General features: G+C 44.0%; 5 protein-coding genes across 7 annotated transcripts; 2 read left to right on the top strand and 3 right to left on the bottom strand.

The window, feature by feature from the left end:
- Nucleotides 1–352: 352 nt before the first annotated feature.
- Nucleotides 353–2,698, top strand: LOC131209735 (uncharacterized). Its single transcript, XM_058202865.1, has 3 exons — nucleotides 353–618; nucleotides 744–954; nucleotides 1,193–2,698. Exons 1-3 carry the CDS (start codon nucleotides 478–480, stop codon nucleotides 2,491–2,493), a joined length of 1,653 nt encoding a protein of 550 aa, XP_058058848.1. The 5' UTR covers nucleotides 353–477; the 3' UTR covers nucleotides 2,494–2,698.
- Nucleotides 2,605–4,337, bottom strand: LOC131209736 (3'(2'),5'-bisphosphate nucleotidase 1). 3 transcript variants are annotated; one of them, XM_058202868.1, is made up of 4 exons: nucleotides 3,940–4,337; nucleotides 3,782–3,865; nucleotides 3,451–3,709; nucleotides 2,605–3,383 (listed from the first exon to the last, which is right to left on the bottom strand). In XM_058202868.1, exons 3-4 carry the CDS (start codon nucleotides 3,688–3,690, stop codon nucleotides 2,697–2,699), a joined length of 927 nt encoding a protein of 308 aa, XP_058058851.1. In that variant the 5' UTR covers nucleotides 3,691–3,709; nucleotides 3,782–3,865; nucleotides 3,940–4,337; the 3' UTR covers nucleotides 2,605–2,696. The 3 variants fall into 3 exon arrangements, with proteins under 3 accessions (XP_058058851.1, XP_058058850.1, XP_058058849.1); XM_058202867.1 differs by having other exon boundaries at nucleotides 3,451–3,865; nucleotides 3,940–4,336; XM_058202866.1 differs by lacking the exon at nucleotides 3,940–4,337 and having other exon boundaries at nucleotides 3,451–3,919.
- LOC131209737 (electron transfer flavoprotein subunit beta) lies at nucleotides 4,133–5,795 on the top strand. Its single transcript, XM_058202869.1, has 2 exons — nucleotides 4,133–4,387; nucleotides 4,580–5,795. The coding sequence occupies exons 1-2, from the start codon at nucleotides 4,337–4,339 to the stop codon at nucleotides 5,291–5,293; spliced, it is 765 nt and encodes a 254-aa protein (XP_058058852.1). The 5' UTR covers nucleotides 4,133–4,336; the 3' UTR covers nucleotides 5,294–5,795.
- LOC131209734 (zinc finger protein 502-like) lies at nucleotides 5,514–8,580 on the bottom strand. The gene is made up of 2 exons (XM_058202863.1): nucleotides 8,474–8,580; nucleotides 5,514–8,410 (listed from the first exon to the last, which is right to left on the bottom strand). The coding sequence occupies exons 1-2, from the start codon at nucleotides 8,576–8,578 to the stop codon at nucleotides 5,945–5,947; spliced, it is 2,571 nt and encodes an 856-aa protein (XP_058058846.1). The 5' UTR covers nucleotides 8,579–8,580; the 3' UTR covers nucleotides 5,514–5,944.
- A 2,693-nt stretch (nucleotides 8,581–11,273) lies between these two features.
- On the bottom strand, nucleotides 11,274–21,547 carry LOC131207633 (homeobox protein Hox-A1-like). Its single transcript, XM_058200254.1, has 4 exons — nucleotides 20,347–21,547; nucleotides 11,908–12,003; nucleotides 11,586–11,767; nucleotides 11,274–11,498 (listed from the first exon to the last, which is right to left on the bottom strand). Exons 1-4 carry the CDS (start codon nucleotides 21,545–21,547, stop codon nucleotides 11,274–11,276), a joined length of 1,704 nt encoding a protein of 567 aa, XP_058056237.1.
- Between the last annotated feature and the right edge of the window lie 927 nt (nucleotides 21,548–22,474).

Genomic DNA, 22,474 nt, shown 5'->3' on the forward strand with positions numbered 1-22,474 from the left:
TTGAGGCGTGGCGAAGCGCGCTGGGAACTGCTAGTGTTTAAAGAAAACAGATTTGTGGTATTCGTTTGAAGTTTTTCTTTCCGCAAGAAGTCCATTAACTATAAATAGCTTTGAAATCAGCGCAACGGCAAAGCAAATGACAAGTGTTTGTAATGTACGTAATATAGGAATATGGGTAAATAAAAAACTAAAATCAATCCATTCTAATAATAAAAACAATAATGGATTATGAAATTAAAAAAATCCAGCGAAATATGTAACCGTCGAATAACGCGAAGAACATTCAATTTTTTTGTTGCTGACCACAAATGACGTTCGCCAGAACTGTCATTGCAAGCCAGAGCGAGCGATTTGAGATTTCCCAACAATAAATAAAACCCGCGTTTCGCGTTTTCAAAACCGTTTTGGCATTTAACGTTGCGGTCGGAAGTTCCGAGTATCAGTTGAGCAAAACAACCATTAAGAAAAACCGTGAAAATGAGTGATTGTCTAGTCAGTGTGAAGGATGAGTTTGTTATTTCCGGCGCGCCAGAACCATCAGACATTACCGAGGGTTGTGGTTCGTTGGGAATGTTTTTGTATAAAAGGTTACTAGGAAATGGCGATGGCGTTGCTGTGGTAAGCGTTGAAAAAATCCCTACCCTCACCTTTAACCTCGCATTGCCCGGCTGGAAGTTTACATATTGAAATCGCAAATCTTTTTTTCATTTTCATGTCGTCCATGTCGATGTACGGCAAACCAGATCGACGGCGTATATTCAAGTGAATTGGGGTACTTGGAGTTGCTGGAGAGCGCAGTGCGATTGGCCGATTGCCTTCTACGGTGTACCGATCTAAGGTCAGGCGATGTGGTTGGAATTGTGAGCGAAAACCGTTTGGAGTTTCCTGTAGTACTTTATGCTGCTTTTTTCATAGGCGCCACGGTTGCTCCAATTAATCTAACGTATACTGAGCGTAAGTAAGCGCGTTAAAAATACTTGAAATCTTATCGCATGCCTCTAATTGCTTTGGTAGACGCCGTCTTATTAGATAACGGCAGCGCCGAGGACCAGCTTGATGCCCCTATTGTGTTATAGGGAATGATTAAGCACTATCAAAGCAGTTAAGATAAGCGGCCATTGCCAAATCATGGCAATAGGGTCTTAATTGCGTTTTCTTTTGTTTTTTATTACCTTTCCTTTCGCATTTCTAGGTGAATTCGAGCATGCGATCAACTTATCGAAACCAAAAATTATGTTCATATCGCCGTACTCCGCTGAGCGAGTCGTATCTGTTGGTCGCAAAATTCGTTTTATTGATCGTTTGATTCTCTTTGGAGATGAAAATCCGTTCACGTCTGATGTAACCCTGTACGAGAAGTTTGTAACTCAAACTAGTCCGCTCAATCCTCACACCTTCCCCATTTATCCAACGAACGTGGACGAACATGTGGCGCTTATTCTTTGTTCATCCGGAACTACAGGCCTACCGAAAGGTGTGCAGCTGACCCAGCGAAATGTAATGGCCAGCGTTGCATTGTTATGCGACTTAAAGTCTTCCTTCGAAGTCCCCCTCGTGGTTTTGAGCGTTATACCGTGGTTCCATGCGTTTGGTTGCCTAACACTAATTAACGTACTTTGCAACAAACTGAAGCTTGTGTCACTGCCCAAATTCGAGGAAGGTTTATTTTTAAGTTGTATCGAGAATTATCGTTGCTCGTTTGTGTTTGTAGTGCCACCATTGATGGTTTTTCTAGCCAAGCATCCGTTGGTGGTAAGTTATGACCTGTCCAGCATAAATACGATGATTTGTGGAGCTGCCCCGCTCAGCAAGGAGACTGCCGAGTTGGTGAAAAAACGCATTGGTGTGAAACACGTCCTGCAAGGTTATGGAATGAGCGAAACAACGCTAGCGACGTTGTTGCAGGCAACCGACTCAAATAAGCCGGGAAGTGTGGGAAGGCTTCAGATAGGCACCAAAGCAAAGGTAATTGATACCGAAACAGGAAAGCCTCTTGGGCCTAATCGCCCCGGCGAGTTGTTGTTCAAAGGTACACAAATTATGAAGGGTTACATCGGAAACGAAAAAGCGACCAACGAGACAATAGACAAGGAAGGTTGGCTTCGTACGGGCGACATCGGCTATTACGATGAGGATAACGAGTTTTACATTATTGATCGACTAAAGGAGTTAATTAAATATAAAGGCTACCAAGTCCCGCCAGCTGAGGTTGAGGCTATCCTTCTGACGAATGCAAAAATCAAAGACGCAGGGGTTGTCGGGGTTCCAGATGAAATAGCCGGCGAGTTGCCATTAGCTTTTGTCGTCAAACAACCCGGTGTCTCGCTGACTGAGGAAGAAGTGCGACAGTATGTGGCAGAACGGTCGTCACCAGCTAAACGATTACATGGTGGTGTTCGTTTTGTGGACGAAATTCCAAAAAACGTGAGCGGCAAAATCTTAAGACGCGAACTTCGTGCTATGCTGAAGCAGCGCCCTATAGCAAAACTGTAGTTGGCATTTCTTTCCTTTGCATATTTTGGCTTCCGCTTACCGATTATGCTATGGCAATGAGCATCAGTTATGGGTGGTTTTTTATCTTTACAGCGAAAATACAAATGGTGATGGCAGCTAGCTTGATGTGAGCCAATTTAATGTATCGATGTTTTCAACAAATAAAAATCTCAACATAGCATCTGAACATGCCTAATCTAATTCTAGGGCTTATCCATAGCCTGCTTGACTGTGTCAGGAATCCTGGAAAGAATATCTTCATGTGATACGCCGGCCACTGTGCCCAAGACTCCGCTGCTGTTGGCGAAGCTCACATTTTCTCCGTACTGATAGTGGCGGCCTAGCATATCCGTTAAAGTTCCCCCATTAGCTTCTAACACTGCCTCCGGAGCGCAAGTATCCCACTTTTTGCAACCGTTGCTTGCAAAAACATAAGCATGCGCTTTTCCTTCGAGTAGTTGAAGAACCTTGTAGCCAGCTCCTCCGACCCGCAATATCTCGTCTGGAACCAATGCGTCTAAGGCGGATTGCACGATCGTGTTGGAATGTGAACGTGTCGTTGTAATTAAGAATCTATCTGAGGGTGGTTGAACCGACACCATACCACCACTGCCACAGCCCTTCAGACCCCAGATAGTGCGTCCCAAATCTCCGGAATCGGTTTGGTAATACGGCTGGTGAATCACTCCGCCCACAGCACGATCATTCACAGCAATGCCTATCAGTACAGTGACGCGCTCGAGAAATCCTTGGGTGTATTCGCTCGTCCCATCCAATGGATCCACCCAAATCACTACCTCAGATTCTTTCAAATCTACCAATGGCTCAGGACATTTGTGTTTTTCCAAAAACTCTGAATTTCCTTCGGTTATCAACCAGTCATCGGGAACCTGCAAAATTATATTCGTTATGTTATGAGAGGTGTGATAGAATGGATGCACAGTTGGTGATATTTACGTTCAAATCGCTGGGCCCTTCCTCGCCGATAATAGTTACTCCGGGGAATATTCTCGCAAGGGAGGCCACGATGCAACGCTGTGCTGAACGGTCGGCCTCGGTTTGTAAGTCATCTTTGCCCTTCTCTACGATACCGAGATCACCACGGCACATTATTTCCCGAATAATCTTGCCTGCGCGGTGTGCAATTTGTATGGAGCTGCCGAGCAAACGCATCATTAATGGTGTCGAACTAGCCATGCTTTAGTCTGGAAACGTTCTGCTTCAGTTTTAGAAAATAAACAAAACGTCGGGTCAATACGCCAATACGCTAAATGTTTTCAGTTGCCACTTTCCAAAGCATTTTCTTGCGAACTCCTTTTTGAATGATGATTGTAATCTACAATGATTCTTGTGTTTGTCAGTGCTGTAATTGCTGTAATCAGAGTGAAAATTATCAACTTAGACACAGTGTTTATGTGAATTTTATTGCTGGATTTGTGTGATTACTTTGCTTAGCCGACTACTTGACAACTACTCAAGCAGCTCCTTTCGGGAACGTTCAATGGAAATGTCACTTCCCGACGGGTACCGAGTTGAGCGACAGATTTCGCATCTTGACGGAATGTCTGGTGTGCGTTAATGCTGTATGAAAAGCCACATATTACTTACGGTAATATACTGAGAAGGAACAAACTTTAGATGATAATAGTATCATCTCTCTCTTCCGAAGGACCTTTGCTCCCAACGTCAGGCTGATTTGCGAACGGCACATGCCAAAAAGGTCAGAGTCCACCAGAAGCAATTGCTGTGCCTAGTTAATTAATAAATTCATCACCGATAAAAAGTAGCACCTGTTGCCAGCGCTCGTTTGTGTACAATTGCGAAGTAGACGGCTGCTTTTAAAATGTCGCGTGTTTTGGTTGGTGTGAAGCGAGTAATCGACTATGCTGTAAAGGTACGACATTACGGTTTACAGAACACCAAGTGGTGAGGCGGTTAGCAACGGTTGTGGCAAGGGCGATTACTGATAACGAGTTTTCCAATGTAATGTAAACGGTTGCTCGTTATACAACTGAGCCCGCTTTACCCACTGAAGGCTACCGCAGATTTTGCGTGACTGCTGATTAAAGATTTTAATTTCTTGCAGATTCGTGTCAAACCGGACAAGTCCGGAGTTGTGACCGAGGGTGTGAAGCATTCGATGAACCCTTTTGATGAAATCGCCGTGGAAGAAGCGGTGAAATTGAAGGAAAAAAAAATCGCCTCCGAAGTAGTGGCCGTTTCGGTAGGGCCAACCCAGGCCCAGGAAGTTTTGCGAACTGCACTGGCTATGGGCGCCGACCGAGGCATTCACATCGAGGTGACGGGAAAGGAATACGATCTGCTACAACCTATTCACGTCTCCAAAATACTGGCCAAGCTGGCACAGGACGAAAAAGCTGATCTGGTCATTCTGGGAAAGCAAGCAATTGATGACGATTGCAACCAGACGGCACAAATGACGGCTGCAATGCTGGATTGGCCGCAAGCTGCTTTCGCTTCTAAGGTGGACAAGGACGGAGACACATTCACGGTGGTGCGTGAGATTGACGGTGGTCTCGAGACCATTAAGGCCAAACTTCCGGCCGTGATTAGTGCAGACTTACGGCTAAACACTCCCCGATATGCCACGTTGCCGAATATTATGAAAGCTAAAAAGAAACCGATCAAAAAAGTGAGCGCTAAAGATTTGGGGGTGGATACGACGCCCCGCATCGAAATCGTTTCAGTAGAAGATCCACCAGTACGACAGGCTGGTTCCGTGTTACCAGATGTTGATACATTGCTGGCAAAATTACGCGATGGTGGACACATCAAGTAGAGAAAGACATCGCCAAGTCGAGTAGAGTTCAGTGTGATACAATATTCCACTACGGAAAAATCTTCAAGCCTTATGGTGAGAACAGCTCGGCAGTATCACAGATACCTACTTCTTGAAGTTTGCCCATTTATAGCGCCGAAATATATCTTAGAATGCATTGGATATACAAAGCCCGTTTTTCTGGCGTTCCTTCGTTTTAAAGACGTTTTCTTTCGCAGAATTTGTTTATAACTAATCTTTGATACATGTGCATGTATTGTAGAATATCATCTCAGCTAAAATATCTATGATTATAATAAATACAATATTGCCCATATTGCGGCCTTTGACGGTCGTTGGGAGGGTTTCGAAAAACCTGCGTGATCGAACGATTAGAGTAATCGATTACACGATGTTTGATCGACTCGAGGAAACACTGCACATACAAAGTTGAGCGATCGACGATCTGCTACCAGATTTGTGATTGACTAAGGATGCTCCCAACCTATAGAACTGTAGTTCTCCGTACCGGTAAATACATTTGTAATGCCTTCCGTTCCAAAACTAAAACAGCTCTGCTTATCGATTGCTAAGAGATCTTCCGATTTCGACATTTGTTGTTGATTATTCCATTAAACAAACAGCGATTACCACATACACTTAGCGGATTAGTTAGTTCTGTTCCGACAGCATTCGACCGCAGTAAAACTGTTCGGGCAATGCGTTCACTTTTACTTTCCCTTCGTTGTCCGCTTCATTTTCCTCCTCTTCGTCGTCAATTTCCTCGTCTTCGTCGTCATCGGACTTCAGTGCTGTTGCTTCAGGAGTAAGCTCCGATATGTTGTGATCGATGATGTACGTCGTCTCAGCGGAACCGGATGCCACAAACAATTCATTGCAATCGCCAACATTGTTTTGTGCATTTATTGCCATCCCTGCATTACCATCGAAGCTGTTTGCGTTAACCTCCTCGTTATACGCAAATCCATTCATGTTTTTCCTGCTCCGCTTGTCGCCCTCAGTGATCTCCCTTTGGTGCACCTGTTTCATGTGACTTCGATATCGACTACGCACCGTGAAGATCTTTCCGCACGGGCTACATTCGAGCCTTTTGCTACGTCTCTTCTTACTACCTTCCGTCATTTGTCCGGGCTGCCCGTCAGTCTCCGGCACACACGTATTTGCCGCATCCGGACGCAGTTCTGGAGCCAGATGAAGAATTTCGTGGGTGCGCAGAGAAGATCGTTGCGAAAAGCATTTTCCGCAAGTTGGACAGGGAAATGGCTTCTCGCCTGAATGCACGCGCTGGTGAATTCGAAGATTGGTAGCCGTGGTGAATGTTTTATCGCACTGCTGGCACGCGTGGGGCTTGATCTCCTCGTGGCTGAACATATGCTGCCGTAGTCTCGTTTCCTGTGCGTAAGATTTGCTGCATTTCGGGCAGCTGTACGGCCGCTCAGTACAGTGCATGTTACGTCGGTGCGTATTCAGCATCGACTGCGTGTTGAAGGACTTTGTGCAATCATCGCACGGAAACGGGCGCTCCGTGCTGTGGGACAGTAAATGTGTCTTAAGAGAGGACTTTTGAGTGAACCGTTTTCCACATGCTTCGCAAGCGAATGGCTTTTCATCCAAGTGTGTGTGTTTATGGTTATTGAGATTGGAAAGCGTTGCGTACGACTTTGGACAGCGATCACACTGGAACGGGCGAACATCCGTGTGCGCCGAGATGTAGTGCGTCTTCAGCGTTTGCGACTGGGCGAAGCTTTTATCACACTTATCACATCTGTACGGTTTCAAGCCCTGATGGATGCGCATATGGACAGTCAGATTGCTCACGTTGCTAAATGCTTTCAGACACACCTGGCACGGATACGGCTTCTCTTGACTGTGCACCCGTTCATGCATCTTCTTACTCGAATGCTGACTGAATCGCTTATCGCAGTAGCTGCAGGCATAAGGCTTTTCCTGCGTGTGTGTCCTGAGATGAACTTTATAGTTGCCCGCACTGGTGTACTGCTGTTTACATATTTCACACTCAAATGGTTTCACATTGAAATGCAAGCGCTTGTGCGTGTTCAGGCTGGATGCCTGCGTGAAGCTCTTGAAGCAGATATCGCATGCATATGGTTTTTCACCCGTGTGTGTTCGTGTGTGCACCTTTAAGTAGATCGCCTTCGAAAACCGCTTTTGGCACACGAGGCACTCGTAGTTCTTCACCGGGAGGTCCGTCGCTGTGCTTTGGATCCGACTTTTCTTACGCTTTCTCGGTTTCTTTGGTGCGTCTACCTTCGTTACCGGATTTTCTTCGATTTCAGCTAACGGTTCAGCCAACTGCAAGGGTTCCAAGTCGTCTCCTTCGACCGGTTTCTCTTGCGAAATTGCCACTAGGTCGGTATTCACATCGTTAGCCTCATCAGTTTCAGCCGACTGTAGAAGGCTGCCTTCGGGAAGATTTTGCAACAACGGTGCTTCCAGGTACGAGCTGTACAGGGCAGTGGCTTCTTCGTTTACGGCGTTCGGTCGCACGATGTGGTCCTCCTCCATCTTGAGGCTTGTCGCAGTTTCAGAAGAACTATCTTCACTGCTGCTGCTGCTAGTGCAGCTCGAGCTGGTTTCATCGCTATCATCAGATGAAACCATGCAATCATCATCTTCTTCACTCGATTCGTCGCTTGTATCCTCCTCATCATCTTCTTCGTCCGCAACACTGCTCTTTTCATCGGAGCTATCGTCCTCTGACGATTCGTGAGCGTCGCCCAACGTCGTTCGATAGACGGTCGCGGCATCGCCACTGATGTTCAGTGAGAAGCCCTTGTTTTCCATGTGATTAACATTGGTTTCGAATGTCCCTGTAAACATGATCTCCTTGCTTTCTTCGTCCACCAAGTACTGGTTTGAGTCTGTACGCACGGTCGTGTGGTTCACCAGCAGACCTCCCGGCGCGTGTTGCTGCTGTTCAATGTGAGCGCCGCACGAATCTGACTCGATTCCATTGGAGAGTACCTTGTGATCGGTGAAACTTTGCCGCGATACTGGGTACCCACCGTTTGACTTCTTCAGGTCCTTCATCACCTTGTTGTACTTGCGAATACACTTTTGGCAGATAGGTTCGACCCTCCCGTTAACCGGTGTAATCTAAAAACAAACACAACAAACCTTTTAAGCTATTCTTCAGACAGCCGATTGCGGTCAACGTACCTTTACCGCAAACACCGTTTCCAGAAGCCAAACGTTCGTCTCATCGCACTGTATGAAATCCATATTTTTGTGCAGCAATTGGCACAGTTTACAAAAGTGCACCATTTTTGGGCCGGGCCAAGCGCTCGATTGGGGGTGAAATTTTGTTTACCGTGACGTGCTGTCATGAAATGGTGCTACCGATGTTCCTGGAACCAGTTTTTCCCATCCGTCCGGGAGCAAGGATTAAGTCCACGATTTTTGTCCGGGATCCGATTTTTGGTCCGGGAAGCGGAAAAAATCAATAAGCTTGCTGCACACTCTAACACAGGGTCCCCTAAGATGATATCTTTATGGAAACCGGGTACTTCCAGTTCTGAATCACGGCTTGTAAACGAAACAAAACTCCGTGTGACAAACAAACGAACTGTTCAAGATGACAATTCATCTGTCGGATTCGTACCTTTCCGTTAACATTGCCAAACGATAAGAATCCTTTATGCGGTTATAATAAATGCTCGTTCATAAAAAAATCTTTTGGTAAAGCTAATTAAAATTCTGTAAGTAAAATAAAAATTCTGTTTAAATTGGAAATGTAAATTCTCTTGAAGGACGATATAGGCTCTTCTAAACAGTTCAGAGCGGCAACATATTTTTATAGTACATATTTATCGTACATGGTATTTTGCTACGAACCAATGCTACCAATTTTGCTGTCCGTTCGTTCGATGTTCGTTGAAAACACTGATGTTCGTTCGAAAAAACAATATTACAGTAAGCAACAGAGGTTACAATGTCTCTGTCGCAGGCTAAGACCACTCGGCGCTTGTAATTGAAGATAAAGATGAAGAATCATTCATTACGGTAGGCGTCCAAAGTAGTAGAGATTGTTCAAAGCGCTTATCGAATAAGATAGAGTTAGGGTTGGAATTGGAAGGGCGTTATTTGCATTATGCGTTATTCAACGAGAATGAACTCTTACTCAATGTTACCAAAACCATTCCGCTATTCGGTCCAGTTGCGATTGAAGTTCAGCGATCTATCGAATCGGTGCTGTATCACCAACCAGCCTCCACCAAACTTGGTCTGCTCACAGAATCCTGTAAAGCTGCTTTCATAGTCCGATCGAAAAGAATATACTCGGGAAACAATAGTTTTGGCAACATCATGTAAATGTCAAAAGATAGTTGGGTTTTAGAAAGTAATCTGTACATGAAATAGTTGTTCTCGATTTCAATGCCTCGTTTTCGCACACTTGACCGACATAATAACCCGTCGATTATGCTGCATGAGTTTTAAGTTTAAGTGATTTTAGTTCAAAAGTACCAAACAAGTGTTGAAAAGTAGGTCTGTCACAAAATGGGTCTTCGGCAGAAGGGACAATGTTTGAATCTGTTGGTAAACAAAGCTGTTGTTAACGGGTTTGGCGGTCGGATTTGCGGTCGGCCGACCCATAAACGTTTTCACAGAAGCGCAACCAGTTTGGAATTAATCTGAAATGCAAAAAACATTACGTTACGCTTCGGGTGGCCTCAGCTTATGTATCAGTTTCGTGAATGGTTAACTGATGTGATATTGATTTTGTTTAAAATCTTGTATGGGCAAAGTAATGAATTATGTAACAAAAAGTTTGTTCGCTTACTTTGCATACCGTTAATACCAGTACGTTTGAGCAACATAACACCTTGAAATACTATACGTATGAAAACCAAAATAATAATTAATGATTATGATAATAATATTTCATGTGAATTGAAATAGTATATCGGATGAGTTTGAGCCATTTGTAGGTAAGTTTGAGCCATTAAAGCGCATGCGAGGTAGAAGCTAGGACAAGTGTACAGGAACATAAAAAAAATCAAAATAAAGTTTTGTTTATGGCTTGCAATTCAATGTTGTATTTGATATAAATTACCAGTAGTTGTATTATCAGACATTCAATTCTGAAGTATTGTTTTATTTGCAAAATCAATTTACCAGTACTTAATAACCCTTTATCTCTTCATCATCATCCGGCAGCTGCAACCGCCGAGCGGTGCTGGCTCCCTGCACCGCTCGCAGGAGAGCGCATTCGTCCACCAACTCGTTAACCCTTAATAACCCCTTATCTACAAGTTTTAGTTTTTGTCGTACAGTAACAATAGCATCTAACAGACTAAAGCACAGAAATGGGTAACTTTAGTTCATACCTGTCGAAACTCTTCTAAAGCATTTTGTTGTTCAAATAAAAGATGCCATTTCCCGGTTGTAGGTAACAGCCCATTTAAAATGTCGATGTCTGTGTACGGCCTAGAAACTAGAAAAATTTTGGTATATGAATAGCTACCAAACAGGAACATTGGAACTTTATTTATTGTGTTTTTAGGAATAACACAATGCGTGTCTACAATAGCTGTCTGCCCTCACTCGTGTAGTGTACTAAACTAGTAGAATTGAGGTTTTAGTTCATCATCCTTATATTTCGAAAGACTAGCGTTTTTTGATATAACCAAATAATGCAACGATTTGCAACAATTATGAGTTTAACTTTTCTACACCCCTCAGCTGTTACTCGTTCAGGATACTTCATCAAGCCGTGCTCGTGCTTGTATTTAAATGACAAATTGCCACGCTCTTGTAGCTGGACTTAATGTAACTTTTTGATCGTGAAGGACTGTGAAGTCAATGGAAGCTTCAATAGCGGTGATTCAACTGGCAACACAACTCGTGTGTTGAATCTGGATTGAAAATTCGATCATCCGTAGAGGTACTGATCACGAGCGAGGAACACATATTAGATATTAAAAGGAGAGAAAAAATTTCTTTCAATTCCACATGTTGTCTAAATCGTGGTAGACTCGCTGCTGTTTTCGTTGCTCTCGTTCAAAGAGGATCTTGTTGCCGATCCCGTAGTGTTCGCCGAGTTTGTAGGGTTTGCCACCGAAGATTCGTTAGCACTTATCATGGAGGAGTGTTTTGGTGATTGATTTTGCATTTCTGGTGCAACAAGCCCTTCCTTTATTCGTTTTTTTTGCTTCATGCGTCTATTTTGGAACCAGATTTTTACCTACGTAATAAAAAAAAAACGGATTAGTTTTCTAAGCAACCGTATTTCAGCTGGCTGTTGCCAACCGTTGCTGGAAGTAATGCTTACTTGCGTTTCGTTAAGATGCAACGCGTTTGCTATTTCTATTCGTCTTGCTCTTGTCAGATACTTGTTGAAGTGAAACTCTTTTTCCAATTCGGTAAGTTGTTTGTTGGTGAAATTAGTTCGTCCGGTACTGTTATTGTTAATTAAAAAACTTGTTTGATGGGGTGACACGGTACTCGGAGCGACTGTGAAATTATAAGTTGTGAGCCATAGGGTCGAACACAAAAGAGAAAAACAAGAGACAGAAGAACGGTATACAATTAGAACAGGCAAAAATATTATAAATCGTAATATTTTCGTACTTTAAGATACGTTTTATACCTACCAATTGTCGTATGGCTTGGAATTCCCCGTAGAGGATCTATGATGTGCGGTGAAATATGGTATTCGGGAGGAGTTTGTACATTTACAGGTTTGCTTACTAGAAGTACAAAAGAAACAAATGTGTCTTATTTTATCATTCTTTTTGCAGCATCACACCACTAACACAATTTTAAGATAAACTAGTGAAATGTGGCGTCTAGAAGAAGAAATATTGAATTTTGGGAACATGATTGGCTGTCGCCCTCTTTTGGGTGGTTTTTCGGTGGTCGCTTCGGTTCCTTTGTTTGCCATTGCGGCGAGGCATCAAGATTTACCTCCTTAATTTCGATCGCCCGTCCGGGTTTGTTCGGCTCGCCGGTGCTGCGGATGGCTGGCTGTATTTACGGAAGCAACAAGGATCTCCATACAGCTACAAGCATCAAGGCAGCACACAAATGGAGGAATCTACGGTCTTCTAGTTACGGTGGTGCGAACGACTGGGAGGACTGTGGACGCCGGGGAAGTAGCGGTATAATTTTCTCCGGTGCGGCATAAGACTTTCTCAAAGCCTTTACCCCAAAGGAATATAAAACGCGTTCAAGAATCACTTTTTGTCAGAATAGAGTCATTTTTTTGGGAGCCCTAGACGATGACTCATAGTCGCCAACTCCCCCAGAGTTGGGGCTCCCTGCTGTTACTTCTAAAAGAGTCTTTTGCTTTGTGAGCCCTTGCCAACGAACCATAGTTGCCGACTCCCTCAGAGTCGGGGTTCTTAGTACTTCAGAACCCCCTACAAGTTTACATTTCTCGGAAAGGCTAGGGTTTGCAACGCCGAATTAAATTAGAACTAAATAGAGCCGAATGTTAGGCGAATACAGCTAAAAGTCTCTATAATACAAAAGAATAAAAACGCCACTAACTGACTTCTTTGGCTGGCTTGAACCGCAAAGGAACATGAGCCTTGAGATCATAGAGACAGTTCAGTAATAGAGATAGTTTTAGTTTTTTGGATAATTTTTTTCTTGACAGCAACTGAAACAATAGCAATCTAAATAGGAGTGGACAAGTTGTAGTAAACAATTTCTATCAACTCTATTTATAGCGGCGCAAACACAGAAGAGATTTCAGCAGAATTGGCTTTCTGATCCGTTGGTGAAAATGGACATCGATTGGAGATTTGATTGTTTCAGTTGTGTTAAGCTGGTTTAATCGTACGGATGGACTATGAAAGATAGAATCGGTTGAGATTTTAGTGTGTTACTCCAACGATTGATTATTATTGCGTAGTGCACAGGAAGCTTCACAAGCGTTATCTTGACGTGATGTCAATCTGAAGACCAAATGGGCTGCGTTGAAGCAATAAGACCGCTCAAAGTCGCATTGCAATCCCCCTCGAATCAGTATCAGATATCAATGGTTGAACCAGTTGTGAAGACACGTACATGCCCACATACACGTTGGAAATTTGGCATCGTCCCTCTCATTCACACGATATATTTACTACTGGCAAGCAGCAAATCAAATATTTGGAACACTTTATTATATTCTACTTCAGTAGGAAGCGATTACAGCGCACTGCCACTGCTTGGTGTTGTAGTACGCAAGCGTTACGATTACGGTTGATAGCCAAGGGATTTTTTCAGCGTATGAACCAAATATTTCCTATCAGCCTCAACCCTTATGCTTTCCCGTTTCCACTGCAGCGACCGCGTGTTGCTGATGTACTTCTGATAAACATTTATTTATTGATAAGCCCTTTTGGCTACTGTTTTTGATAGGTTCAGTCCGGGGAGCCTCGTTTCGGTGCGCATTGGCAGGCTAGCGCAATATGTTGCGCATTCAGAGCGCTATCGGAGAGCCGTCCAAAAACATGCGCGACACACACGTCGATGAATGTGAGCGCGAGTAAACATTTTGGCTAGGTTTCGTGGTCAGCCCTAGCCACATATGAGCGCTATTAACCTGCGATAGAAATGAGATCATTTGTCGTGACTTATCAATCACATGAGGTATTCGGTATTCTGTGCCTTGAGCCTACGAGTCTTCTGCTTGTTATTCCTACTGCTTCATTGGCGTTCTTTGAACCGTCTTTGACTTCGACTATCTTGGAATTCTATTCGCTTGGCAAATGTTACTAAAGTACTTTATCTTAACAACTTTTGAATAACGGCAAATGGCAGTTGGCGCAGTTCAAGTTTGAGTCACATTATCCACACCCTCTAAGAACATATGGCCGGATGGCCGGAAGTTGGATGAATACTCCAACCCTGAACAATATGTAAATAAATCTGAGAAATTTCGCTTATCTTTAAGCTAAGATATCACCAACTTGAGCGTAGCCGTTATCCAAGGTTATTTGCTGAACTCCCAACAAGGCTGACTGGCTTCGCTGTCTACTGGAAAGGGGGACTAAAGGGAAGCAAAATTGATTCGTGGAAGAGCCCATCGGTTGAAGAGTGAAGGATCAGTACGATTAGAGGTGTGAACTTGTTGAATTTCCAAACAAGCGCTAATTTACAACCGTTAGGGCAACCCTACGGCCGAAGTGCGGAAACTGACAGGTTTAATTAATAGATTATACTCCCCAGTCAACTAGCCGAGAAGGTGCGGGTGGCTGACTAGGAACTGGAGATCTTTCTTATGAGATGCCGGTGACGGTGGTATTGGTGCAAGCCGCCGGTTGCCCGTCGGCGACGGGTGACAAGCCATGAACGAAAGATGCTGGGAAACACTTGCAGCTGTGGGCGGTGGTTGGCAGGCTTAAGGTTTCGTTGTGCCGATGCCGATGCCCGATGTGCCCCAACGCTGGGTTCTATGACATTTTGATGTTTTGTGTTTCTTTTTCCGACGGTTTTTGGCGGGCGAAAACTGGTCCTCACTTTGCCGACGGCGTTTTTTCGCGCAGCACGTCCATTATTGGTAGGAACGTGATACGAGATGAACGACCGACGGCCAAGGGAAAAGGTACGCTCTCTCGGCTAATATTGACATTAACATTCCAGGGGTGGGCGACAGTTTTTAGTCGCATTGTGCACAGCTTGCGCAAACAACGTGAGCCACCGTAATTGACGGCCTTGCACCGTCAACGAGTACTACAAGACCCCTAAAAGCGTCCTTTATTTGGATGGTAATGGATAGTTTTGGAACTGGCAAACGGCTAAACCAATACGGTGACACAGCGGCCGGCGGAGAGTGCTGAGGAGCATTCTGCAGTAAGGGCTCATTCATAAGGATACAAGGCTGTGTGGTTGCTTGAGCTGCGCTGGCGGAGGTCGTCAAACAACATGAAAGGATTGCGAAACACTCGATTCAAGAATGGAAGTCTCGTAACCGGATAGACGGCCGATAGACGGATGCTGACATCCAATAGTCCAGAAAAGCCACTTGACCCGCTACCCGTTGTTGGGCTTTTCGTCGACGAATGATAAACAATCTACTCGACACGCGACACTGTCAAACGTTGCTCCGAGGGTGAGGGATATTGGGCATATCGGGTATAGGTATCGTTCCAGTTACGCAACGGATCGTAAGATCATTGCGATCGCTACGATGCCGGTGACGTGTGTAAATAAGACGAATTCACGACCACAAAACTCCGAAGAAAGACACATACGTGCCCGGGATAGAGTTACCTTCGGGATCTGAAAACATGGAGATTTTTCAAACGCTTCAAATGCATTAGAGACCAAACGAATGGCCCGATGGGCTATCGGGTTTTTTTGTTTGAATGGAGCAATCAATCTGTTTACTGTTATCGTACAACGTTTTCATGTACGTATAAATCGCCTTAAAGCATGCAGGAAATTTGAAGTAGAATGAAAATTAACTGAATGTTTGTAAGAATACGAAAATTTGGAGCGTACGAACGAGGTGTGGATTTCATTTCAACGCTTAGTTTTGTTCAAGGTAAAGTCGAAATATTTTTTTGTAATATTTTGCTGTCATCTCTGTTGATCTGTAACACGGACTGTAGTGTGTGTTCGGTCCCTTCTAGGCAAATACATTAATTCGCTGTATGACAGGCAACATCGGCTAGCACTTTTCGTGGTTTATCCAGCGACATTAAGTTATGGTATGGCCTTAAAATCATAAATGCCACACTACCGTGCCATGTGATATTCGGCTAGCGGTGAACCGGTGGCGGGTTTCGTTCGTTTCGCTTTCGATCGATTGGCCATTACCGGTGTGAACCACAATTCCTTCGAGAGATCTGAAGGCGTTGATTTGATGAAATTCCCGCTTTCCCGAGCGGTGCAGTGACGTATTTCTTTCACCTGAACAATGTCAAAGTTAACGTATTTTATACCGTTATTCGACGTCTGTCTGGACGGCTACAATGTTTCAATGAGAATTTTTACCCTAACATGGCTACTTTCACTTTTATCCAGAGATTATTTTTTCTTGCCTGTCAGCAACCAACAGGAAGGAAACATTTCTTTAGCAATCAAATTGTTTGTTTATATTTTCGTCAATATATTAATAGGAATAACGTACGGTTATTGTTGGTAATTTGTTATTTTAGCTTTAATAATTCGTTGACATCTTCGGCTAGGTGAACACATCGCGGGACCTTCGTTTTTTCCTTCGTCCTCAATGACGCGTACGGTCAAATATTCGTTCACAAACGAAATGAAAATATAAAAACAATAACATGCTGGCTGTGGCCTCTATCGCAGGGCGCACGAGTGATTAACCGCAGCCCTGCGTCGTATAAGCTAGGGAAAGGGGGAAAATAAGGGGAAAATAAAAACAAAGCTAAATTCCGTGGGCCAGAAACCCCAACACTGACAACTTGTGCCTGAAAGCGCACGAAGGAAATTAGAGAGGTTTAGCTCAGCGTAAGCGCAAGAACCTTACCGTTAGTGGTTCGTTTCAGTGGCCACTTTTTTCCCGCTCTTTCGGTTTATATATTTGGCAAATTCTTGGACGCCCTAGAAACGCGGGCACCGGCTACCTACTTGAGCGTAATGCAGAGATCCGATGAGAACTTAGAGTGGGAGCACAAGAAAACGAATGTGTGCCTCTAATTATTTTATGGATCAAAGTCAAAGTCGCAAAAGACGGCACGACCAAAGAAAATACTCTCCGAATGACGAAAATACGGCTGACAGTTATTGGTAGCACGGGGTCGCAAGGGGTCATTGGCACGGCATGGTTTAAGGCTCCCGGCTAAAGCGTTAGATCGTGTTGGGGGTGTACTTGATTCGAAACAACCCAAAACAGTGTGAGTTCCGTCCCTCGCAGGCTGACCGGTGAAATTGAAACAGTTAAGAAGGGTGCAAGGTGTGTTGCGTGCCACTTGATGTGAAAATATTGTAATTATGTACTGTGATAAAATCTTCTATTTATACTTCAGTTCGAGGTCGAGACAAGGTGCGATACCCGATTGAGTCTAGACAAAACGTAGCTACTAAAGAAACTCAACAGCAGAATTCCATTTGCGGTGGTCTTTTGAAGCGAATATCTTTACGAAAGTAAAACTGTAGCAACCGAGCAAAGTAAAACTTTTGGCCATTGGGAGACAGTGCAAGGTAAACATTGTAAAAAAGTGTTAGCGAAAGTGTTACTTGGTTTAAGACTCCAAGGTTTTTAAGTAGCCAAGCCGATGAATTAAATAATATGTAAATCAACCTAGAACCGGTTCTTCCCCAAGAAGCAGCCACTGCTCACAGCCGGCCCCTTCTTGGACCAGTTCTTATTGTTAGTGTTCAGTTACTGGTTGATTTGAAAGGTCGTCGTCGTAGGCATGTTTCGTGGGCAACGGTAAACGAAAACTGCCATCATCTAGGGTCTATCCGAGAAGTGATCTTCTACTACAACGATCGTTCTTTGAATGATTTTTTCTACGGTTGACATGGTCCGTGTGTTGGTTTATTGTTTGGGAATCTGCGATTTAAAGTCATCTCCACCTTAAGTTGTGTATTAGAGTGTAATAAGTGTTCGATTTTTTACATAAAACTAGCGGCAGCAGTAGGTGTAGAAAGTGTGAAAACGTTGGAGGTACAGCGATTGTGGTAGGAGAGAAACTAATATTTGTTTTCGGTTTGAGTGACAATCGAAATTACCGCCTTCAGTAGGGTTGCAGGGGGTTTTTGTCAAGGAAGTAGTCTTATTGGCACATTGCGATGGGTGACATTTTTGACAGTCCAGTTGGTTGTGTCCAGTTGGAAGCTAGTTGAGGTCTGGCGGACGTTTTTTCGCGGTTATGTCTGATGGCAAATTATTGCCGGTTTCCTTACTCGCTGTGGCATGACTGGTAACGCAAACGTTCAAAGTCCTTATTAGTTACTCGCTGAATGTCCTTTCTCCTTACCGTTATTTGCGCGTGGAGCCTTCGTGTTAGACCTGATTACGGCATTGACCTTGTTTGCTGTGACGCATTGGATTTGTGAAATATGTAAAACGAATTCTTGTGGTAACACAATTCATCGACACACCGCGACAGTGAGAACGTTTCTAATTATGTAGAATCGAGTTGAATCACGCAAAAGCGTAAGATACAAGCCGTCCCTGGGTGGAAAAATGTGTAAGAATTTCGAATATATTTCCCGTTACTTGGACTTTCAGAGTCCCGTTCAAGTTGAGCCGAAGAAGAATTGCTTCATTTAAAATTGTTGCCAAAATAGATTGTTTTCAAAAAACTATATCGATTTTGATTTTCAATATTTCAATTTTTTTCTCTAAAACTATTGAAGCAATCCGCGTGAAATTTTGCACAGCGTAGTTTTGTGACCCCGGATTGTGAATAGGAAAGTTTGACCTTCTCACACCTTCGGGGAGGGGCGAGAGGGTCGAGCCAAATTCAGCTGGTGCGATTTTGACATGTATCCAACGGGAAGGAAAGCCCGATCATTTAGAACAATTGAGCATTAGGACGTAGTGAAGAGTGAAGACGATCGAATACGTCATCACAAAGTCCGATCCTCTGAAACGCAGGATAATCGAGAAATGAGGATGAATTGAGGCGTGGTGAAGCGCGTCGGGAACTGCTAGAGCCCAATAAAATTCAACATCAATTAGAAGAATAAATTCTATCTACGGGGACAGACGATGCGTAACGTAATGTTTTTGGCATTACATATTATTGCCAAACTGCTGCACTTCCGTAAAAACGTGTATGGGTAAACGATTTGGAATTACAAATTCATTTTATGCTAGTTTTTACGCTTCGTGTGGCCTCCCAGTATCGGTTTCTAGTTTCTAGTAGGGATTTCTAAAACTAGTGAAAACTCTGAGCTTGTTTGAAACGAATTTAGGTTTTGTCACCGTTTTAACGCTAAACTTATTTGCCTTGATCTTTTTAGACTGCCAGAATCATAATATCAAGAAATATTTTTTCATCTAGCACTTAAGCGTCACCTTTTTAACGCTAAACTTATTTGCCTTGATCTTATTAGACTGCCAGAATATCAAGAAATTTTTTTTTATCTAGCACTTAAGCGCTTGTTGCATGTTGAAAATTCACCATTTCCATTGCTCTATCGCAATACTTTTGACTGTCTGTTCACTTGTAGCTTTGGAGCATGGTAAAATAAGTACTATTGAATACAGTTTTGTAAAAGAAAACGTGTAATAAGAGAACAGCGCTCTGCTTAAGGTTATCGTTTGCATTGTTCACAAATGTGTCGATTCTCAATTTAACAAACGTTTACCAATCATGCCGATGATTCGGCATGCTCCGGCATCAGAGATTATGGCTTCATCGATGCTGCGATAATGCTTTATCGTCCCATCCGAGATAGCGTCCCTGGCCATACTTTCATAGAGACGGTCTGTAACGTCAGAGTAAAGTCATATTTTTTTTTCTCTTTGTTATACTGGATATTTTATAACTCCGGTGTGTATTATCGTCATGCAAACGATAACAACATTGAAGGTGAATGTCACGTTAGTCTTTTGAATTACAGTGCCGCCTTTTGAATTACAGCACATTTGCCGCCTTGGACTGCTAGGCCACACTGAAATCGTGTTTGAAGTGTAATTTATGACCATGTTGAGTATTTAATTCTTTTACTATCGCCACCGGTATTATTCTAGGCTTGGTGCTCTGTGTGCTGGGGTGTATGTTGAAAAAAATCTTCAATACCCAAAAATAGATATTTCCACCGATAGAGATGGGTAGATTGTAGATATATTGAGGAACCAAGGTACGTTTCTGGATTAGTTTAGATTATATCACAGATTTTGGATTTGTCACAGTGTAACGGATCTGTGTTGGGATATGTTATGCATGTCTTTGAATTCACCGAGGAAAAAAGGCGAACTTTCAAAGCATTTCAAGGCAACTGCAACAATAAAAAGGTTAAACCGTTGGGAATAAGTCTCCCACGGGGAGTTGTATCTTTTTACACAAGCGTCAGGAATAGGCATACACGAAAACGGGAAAACACCGGAGATTTCTCGTTTCATCACTTTATCCAGGTGTGCCCAAAACAAACACGAAATCAGGGAAAATACTCACACTGGGGCTTTGGCACGTTTCGTTTGACTTGCATCCACTTATAAGTGGGCGCGTTCTGTTGGTTTTGCTGCTGCTGCTGCTGCTGTTGTTGCGAATGTTGCTGGGCATGTTGGTGCTGCTGTTGCTGCGGGGAATGGTGCTGTTGCGCGTGCATCGCCTGCACATGCAAGCCAGCATTTGGATGCAGATGATGATGGTTGTGGTGATGTTGTAATTGTAAAACACTCCGTCCGTCGCCATTACTGTCACCATCATCCGAAACATTTGCGCTCATAAGCATTTGTGACTCAAGCATTGAGGCTTGTGTTGGAACACTTGTACCAGGCTGGTTCACATGTTGCTGGGTATGCTGCACAATGGGGTCCGAGGAGTAGAGCGACTGCTGCTGCCAACTACTACTGTGTTGCGTCAGGTGGTGATGCTGTGGATCAACCAAATCGTTTGTTACTCCGCCAGCGAAGCCAGCGGATCCATAGCGATGAAGGTGCAGTTTGGTGTCATGATGCGACAGATATCCGCTTGAACTATCACTGCAGTCTTGCCCCGTTCCCTGGTGGTACATTGTATAGTCCAAGTTTGTGTAGCTGAGTCCGTTGTCCGCGCTGATAATACGACTTTCTTGGAATGGTACCGGAGGAACCGATTGACCGCTCCCGTAGTACATGGCAGCGCCCTGGCTATCGCCGCTTTCGAAATACAGCTCGGTGGTTGGAGAACTGGAGGTGGTGATGCCGTACTCGATTGCGGATGGGCTATACAGGTGGGGTGTATGAGTAAAGGTGGACTGATGAACATTCGTGGATGGTGCATTCACACAGTTAGAAGCAGCGCTGTTGCTGCTATTGCTGTTACAATTTCTAGTGCTGCTGGAGGGAGCCGGGTTGTTGTTGGTGCCCGTGTTGTTGGTACTGCTATTGGTACCGGTGGCCGAAGGGCTGCCGTTGTGCCTCGGGTTGTTATTTAAATTCGTTGGTATCGCTGAACTCGCATGAGGCTGCATTTGATGCGCTTGGTGATGCTGTGAGGGCCCACAGCTCACACTAGTCGGTGACCCGACCGACGAGGCCTGCCTTTGGTGCAAATGGTAGTGGTGATGGTGGTGGCCCGCCGTGAAGTACGGGTAGCCACCCGCCCCAAGGTCGCTGCTCTGAAAACCACTGCTATGCGAAGGATGATTTCCGTACATACTAATGTCTATCATATTGGCAGGACGCAATTTGAGATTGGAACAGTGTTAAAAGACGTTTCTTTTAAATTTTAACTTTGGTTTGCTTTCATATGATCACTCTGCAATGCGAGACATGTGAACTGGAACTGGTAAACCTTTCCCACAGCACAACAGCCCAAGTGTGGTAGGAACACGGGTCACTCATTCACGATTCCTACTTATCACTATGCGCCGCGCCACAATCATTCCCATCGTAAAAACGCCACTTCAAATATACGACACTGGTGAGCGTTCGCCCACCGTTATGCTCATAGCAAACGCAAACCGAACCCGATCTCCACATCCAAGCACATTGTGTTCAACTGACCACAAACTGACCAACTGGGTTGAAACTTCTTTCGTCCTTGGGCTTCCGTTAGATTTGAAATTTCAAAATAAACTAGTCTCTGTACTTTCTAGTAACTAGATTTTGAAACCGTCGTTCCCGGTCTCTGTTTTTCTCCCTTAGGTTCGCAAACCAACGTTTTGGCGTTCCTCGGATCTTTTTCCGATAGCCGACGCTAGAGCGAGACAGGAGTCCAGAGTGCTAATATGCGTCAAAAGTGTACCGCTCTCTTTCTTGTAGCAGTGTTCTCTTTCTCGTCGACAGCGGCATGTAGCCTACTCTCTCTTACGAGACCAGCTTCGGGAGAGCAACAAAGAGAAAAGCCTTTTTCTCGCCTGGGAACAGTTTGAGCCAATCACGACGCAGCACGCTCGCTGACTGTTTCGATTGGATGGCACACCAATGGAAAAAAAAGTGCCGCAAAAGAAAAGCAAAAACAAATATGCCGGGCCGGTATTTTCCGCATTTCGATGGAAAATTTGGAAGTTTTAAGATATCCCAAGTATTCCAACTTTTGTTCACATCGATGTTTACTGTTCGCTCTCCGCATTCTTCTTTTGTCGGCAGTCATTCAG

The sequence above is a fragment of the Anopheles bellator genome, chromosome 2 (assembly GCF_943735745.2).
Source record: "Anopheles bellator chromosome 2, idAnoBellAS_SP24_06.2, whole genome shotgun sequence".
Lineage (NCBI taxonomy): Eukaryota > Metazoa > Arthropoda > Insecta > Diptera > Culicidae > Anopheles > Anopheles bellator.

Excerpts from the sequence above, each read along its gene's own strand:
- LOC131209735 (XM_058202865.1), top strand. The coding sequence starts at position 478 with ATGAGTGATTGTCTAGTCAGTGTGAAGGATGAGTTTGTTATTTCCGGC. Across the intron at positions 619-743 it reads ATGGCGATGGCGTTGCTGTG|ATCGACGGCGTATATTCAAG; the intron begins GTAAGCGTTGAA and ends ACGGCAAACCAG. Across the intron at positions 955-1,192 it reads TAATCTAACGTATACTGAGC|GTGAATTCGAGCATGCGATC; the intron begins GTAAGTAAGCGC and ends TCGCATTTCTAG.
- LOC131209736 (XM_058202868.1), bottom strand. The coding sequence starts at position 3,690 with ATGGCTAGTTCGACACCATTAATGATGCGTTTGCTCGGCAGCTCCATA. Across the intron at positions 3,384-3,450 it reads AAGGGCCCAGCGATTTGAAC|GTTCCCGATGACTGGTTGAT; the intron begins GTAAATATCACC and ends ATAATTTTGCAG.
- LOC131209737 (XM_058202869.1), top strand. The coding sequence starts at position 4,337 with ATGTCGCGTGTTTTGGTTGGTGTGAAGCGAGTAATCGACTATGCTGTA. Across the intron at positions 4,388-4,579 it reads TAATCGACTATGCTGTAAAG|ATTCGTGTCAAACCGGACAA; the intron begins GTACGACATTAC and ends AATTTCTTGCAG.
- LOC131209734 (XM_058202863.1), bottom strand. The coding sequence starts at position 8,578 with ATGGTGCACTTTTGTAAACTGTGCCAATTGCTGCACAAAAATATGGAT. Across the intron at positions 8,411-8,473 it reads AAACGGTGTTTGCGGTAAAG|ATTACACCGGTTAACGGGAG; the intron begins GTACGTTGACCG and ends GTTTGTTTTTAG.
- LOC131207633 (XM_058200254.1), bottom strand. The coding sequence starts at position 21,547 with ATGATAGACATTAGTATGTACGGAAATCATCCTTCGCATAGCAGTGGT. Across the intron at positions 12,004-20,346 it reads AAACGTGCCAAAGCCCCAGT|TAAGCAAACCTGTAAATGTA; the intron begins GTGAGTATTTTC and ends TTGTACTTCTAG. Across the intron at positions 11,768-11,907 it reads TCCAAGCCATACGACAATTG|TCGCTCCGAGTACCGTGTCA; the intron begins GTAGGTATAAAA and ends ATAATTTCACAG.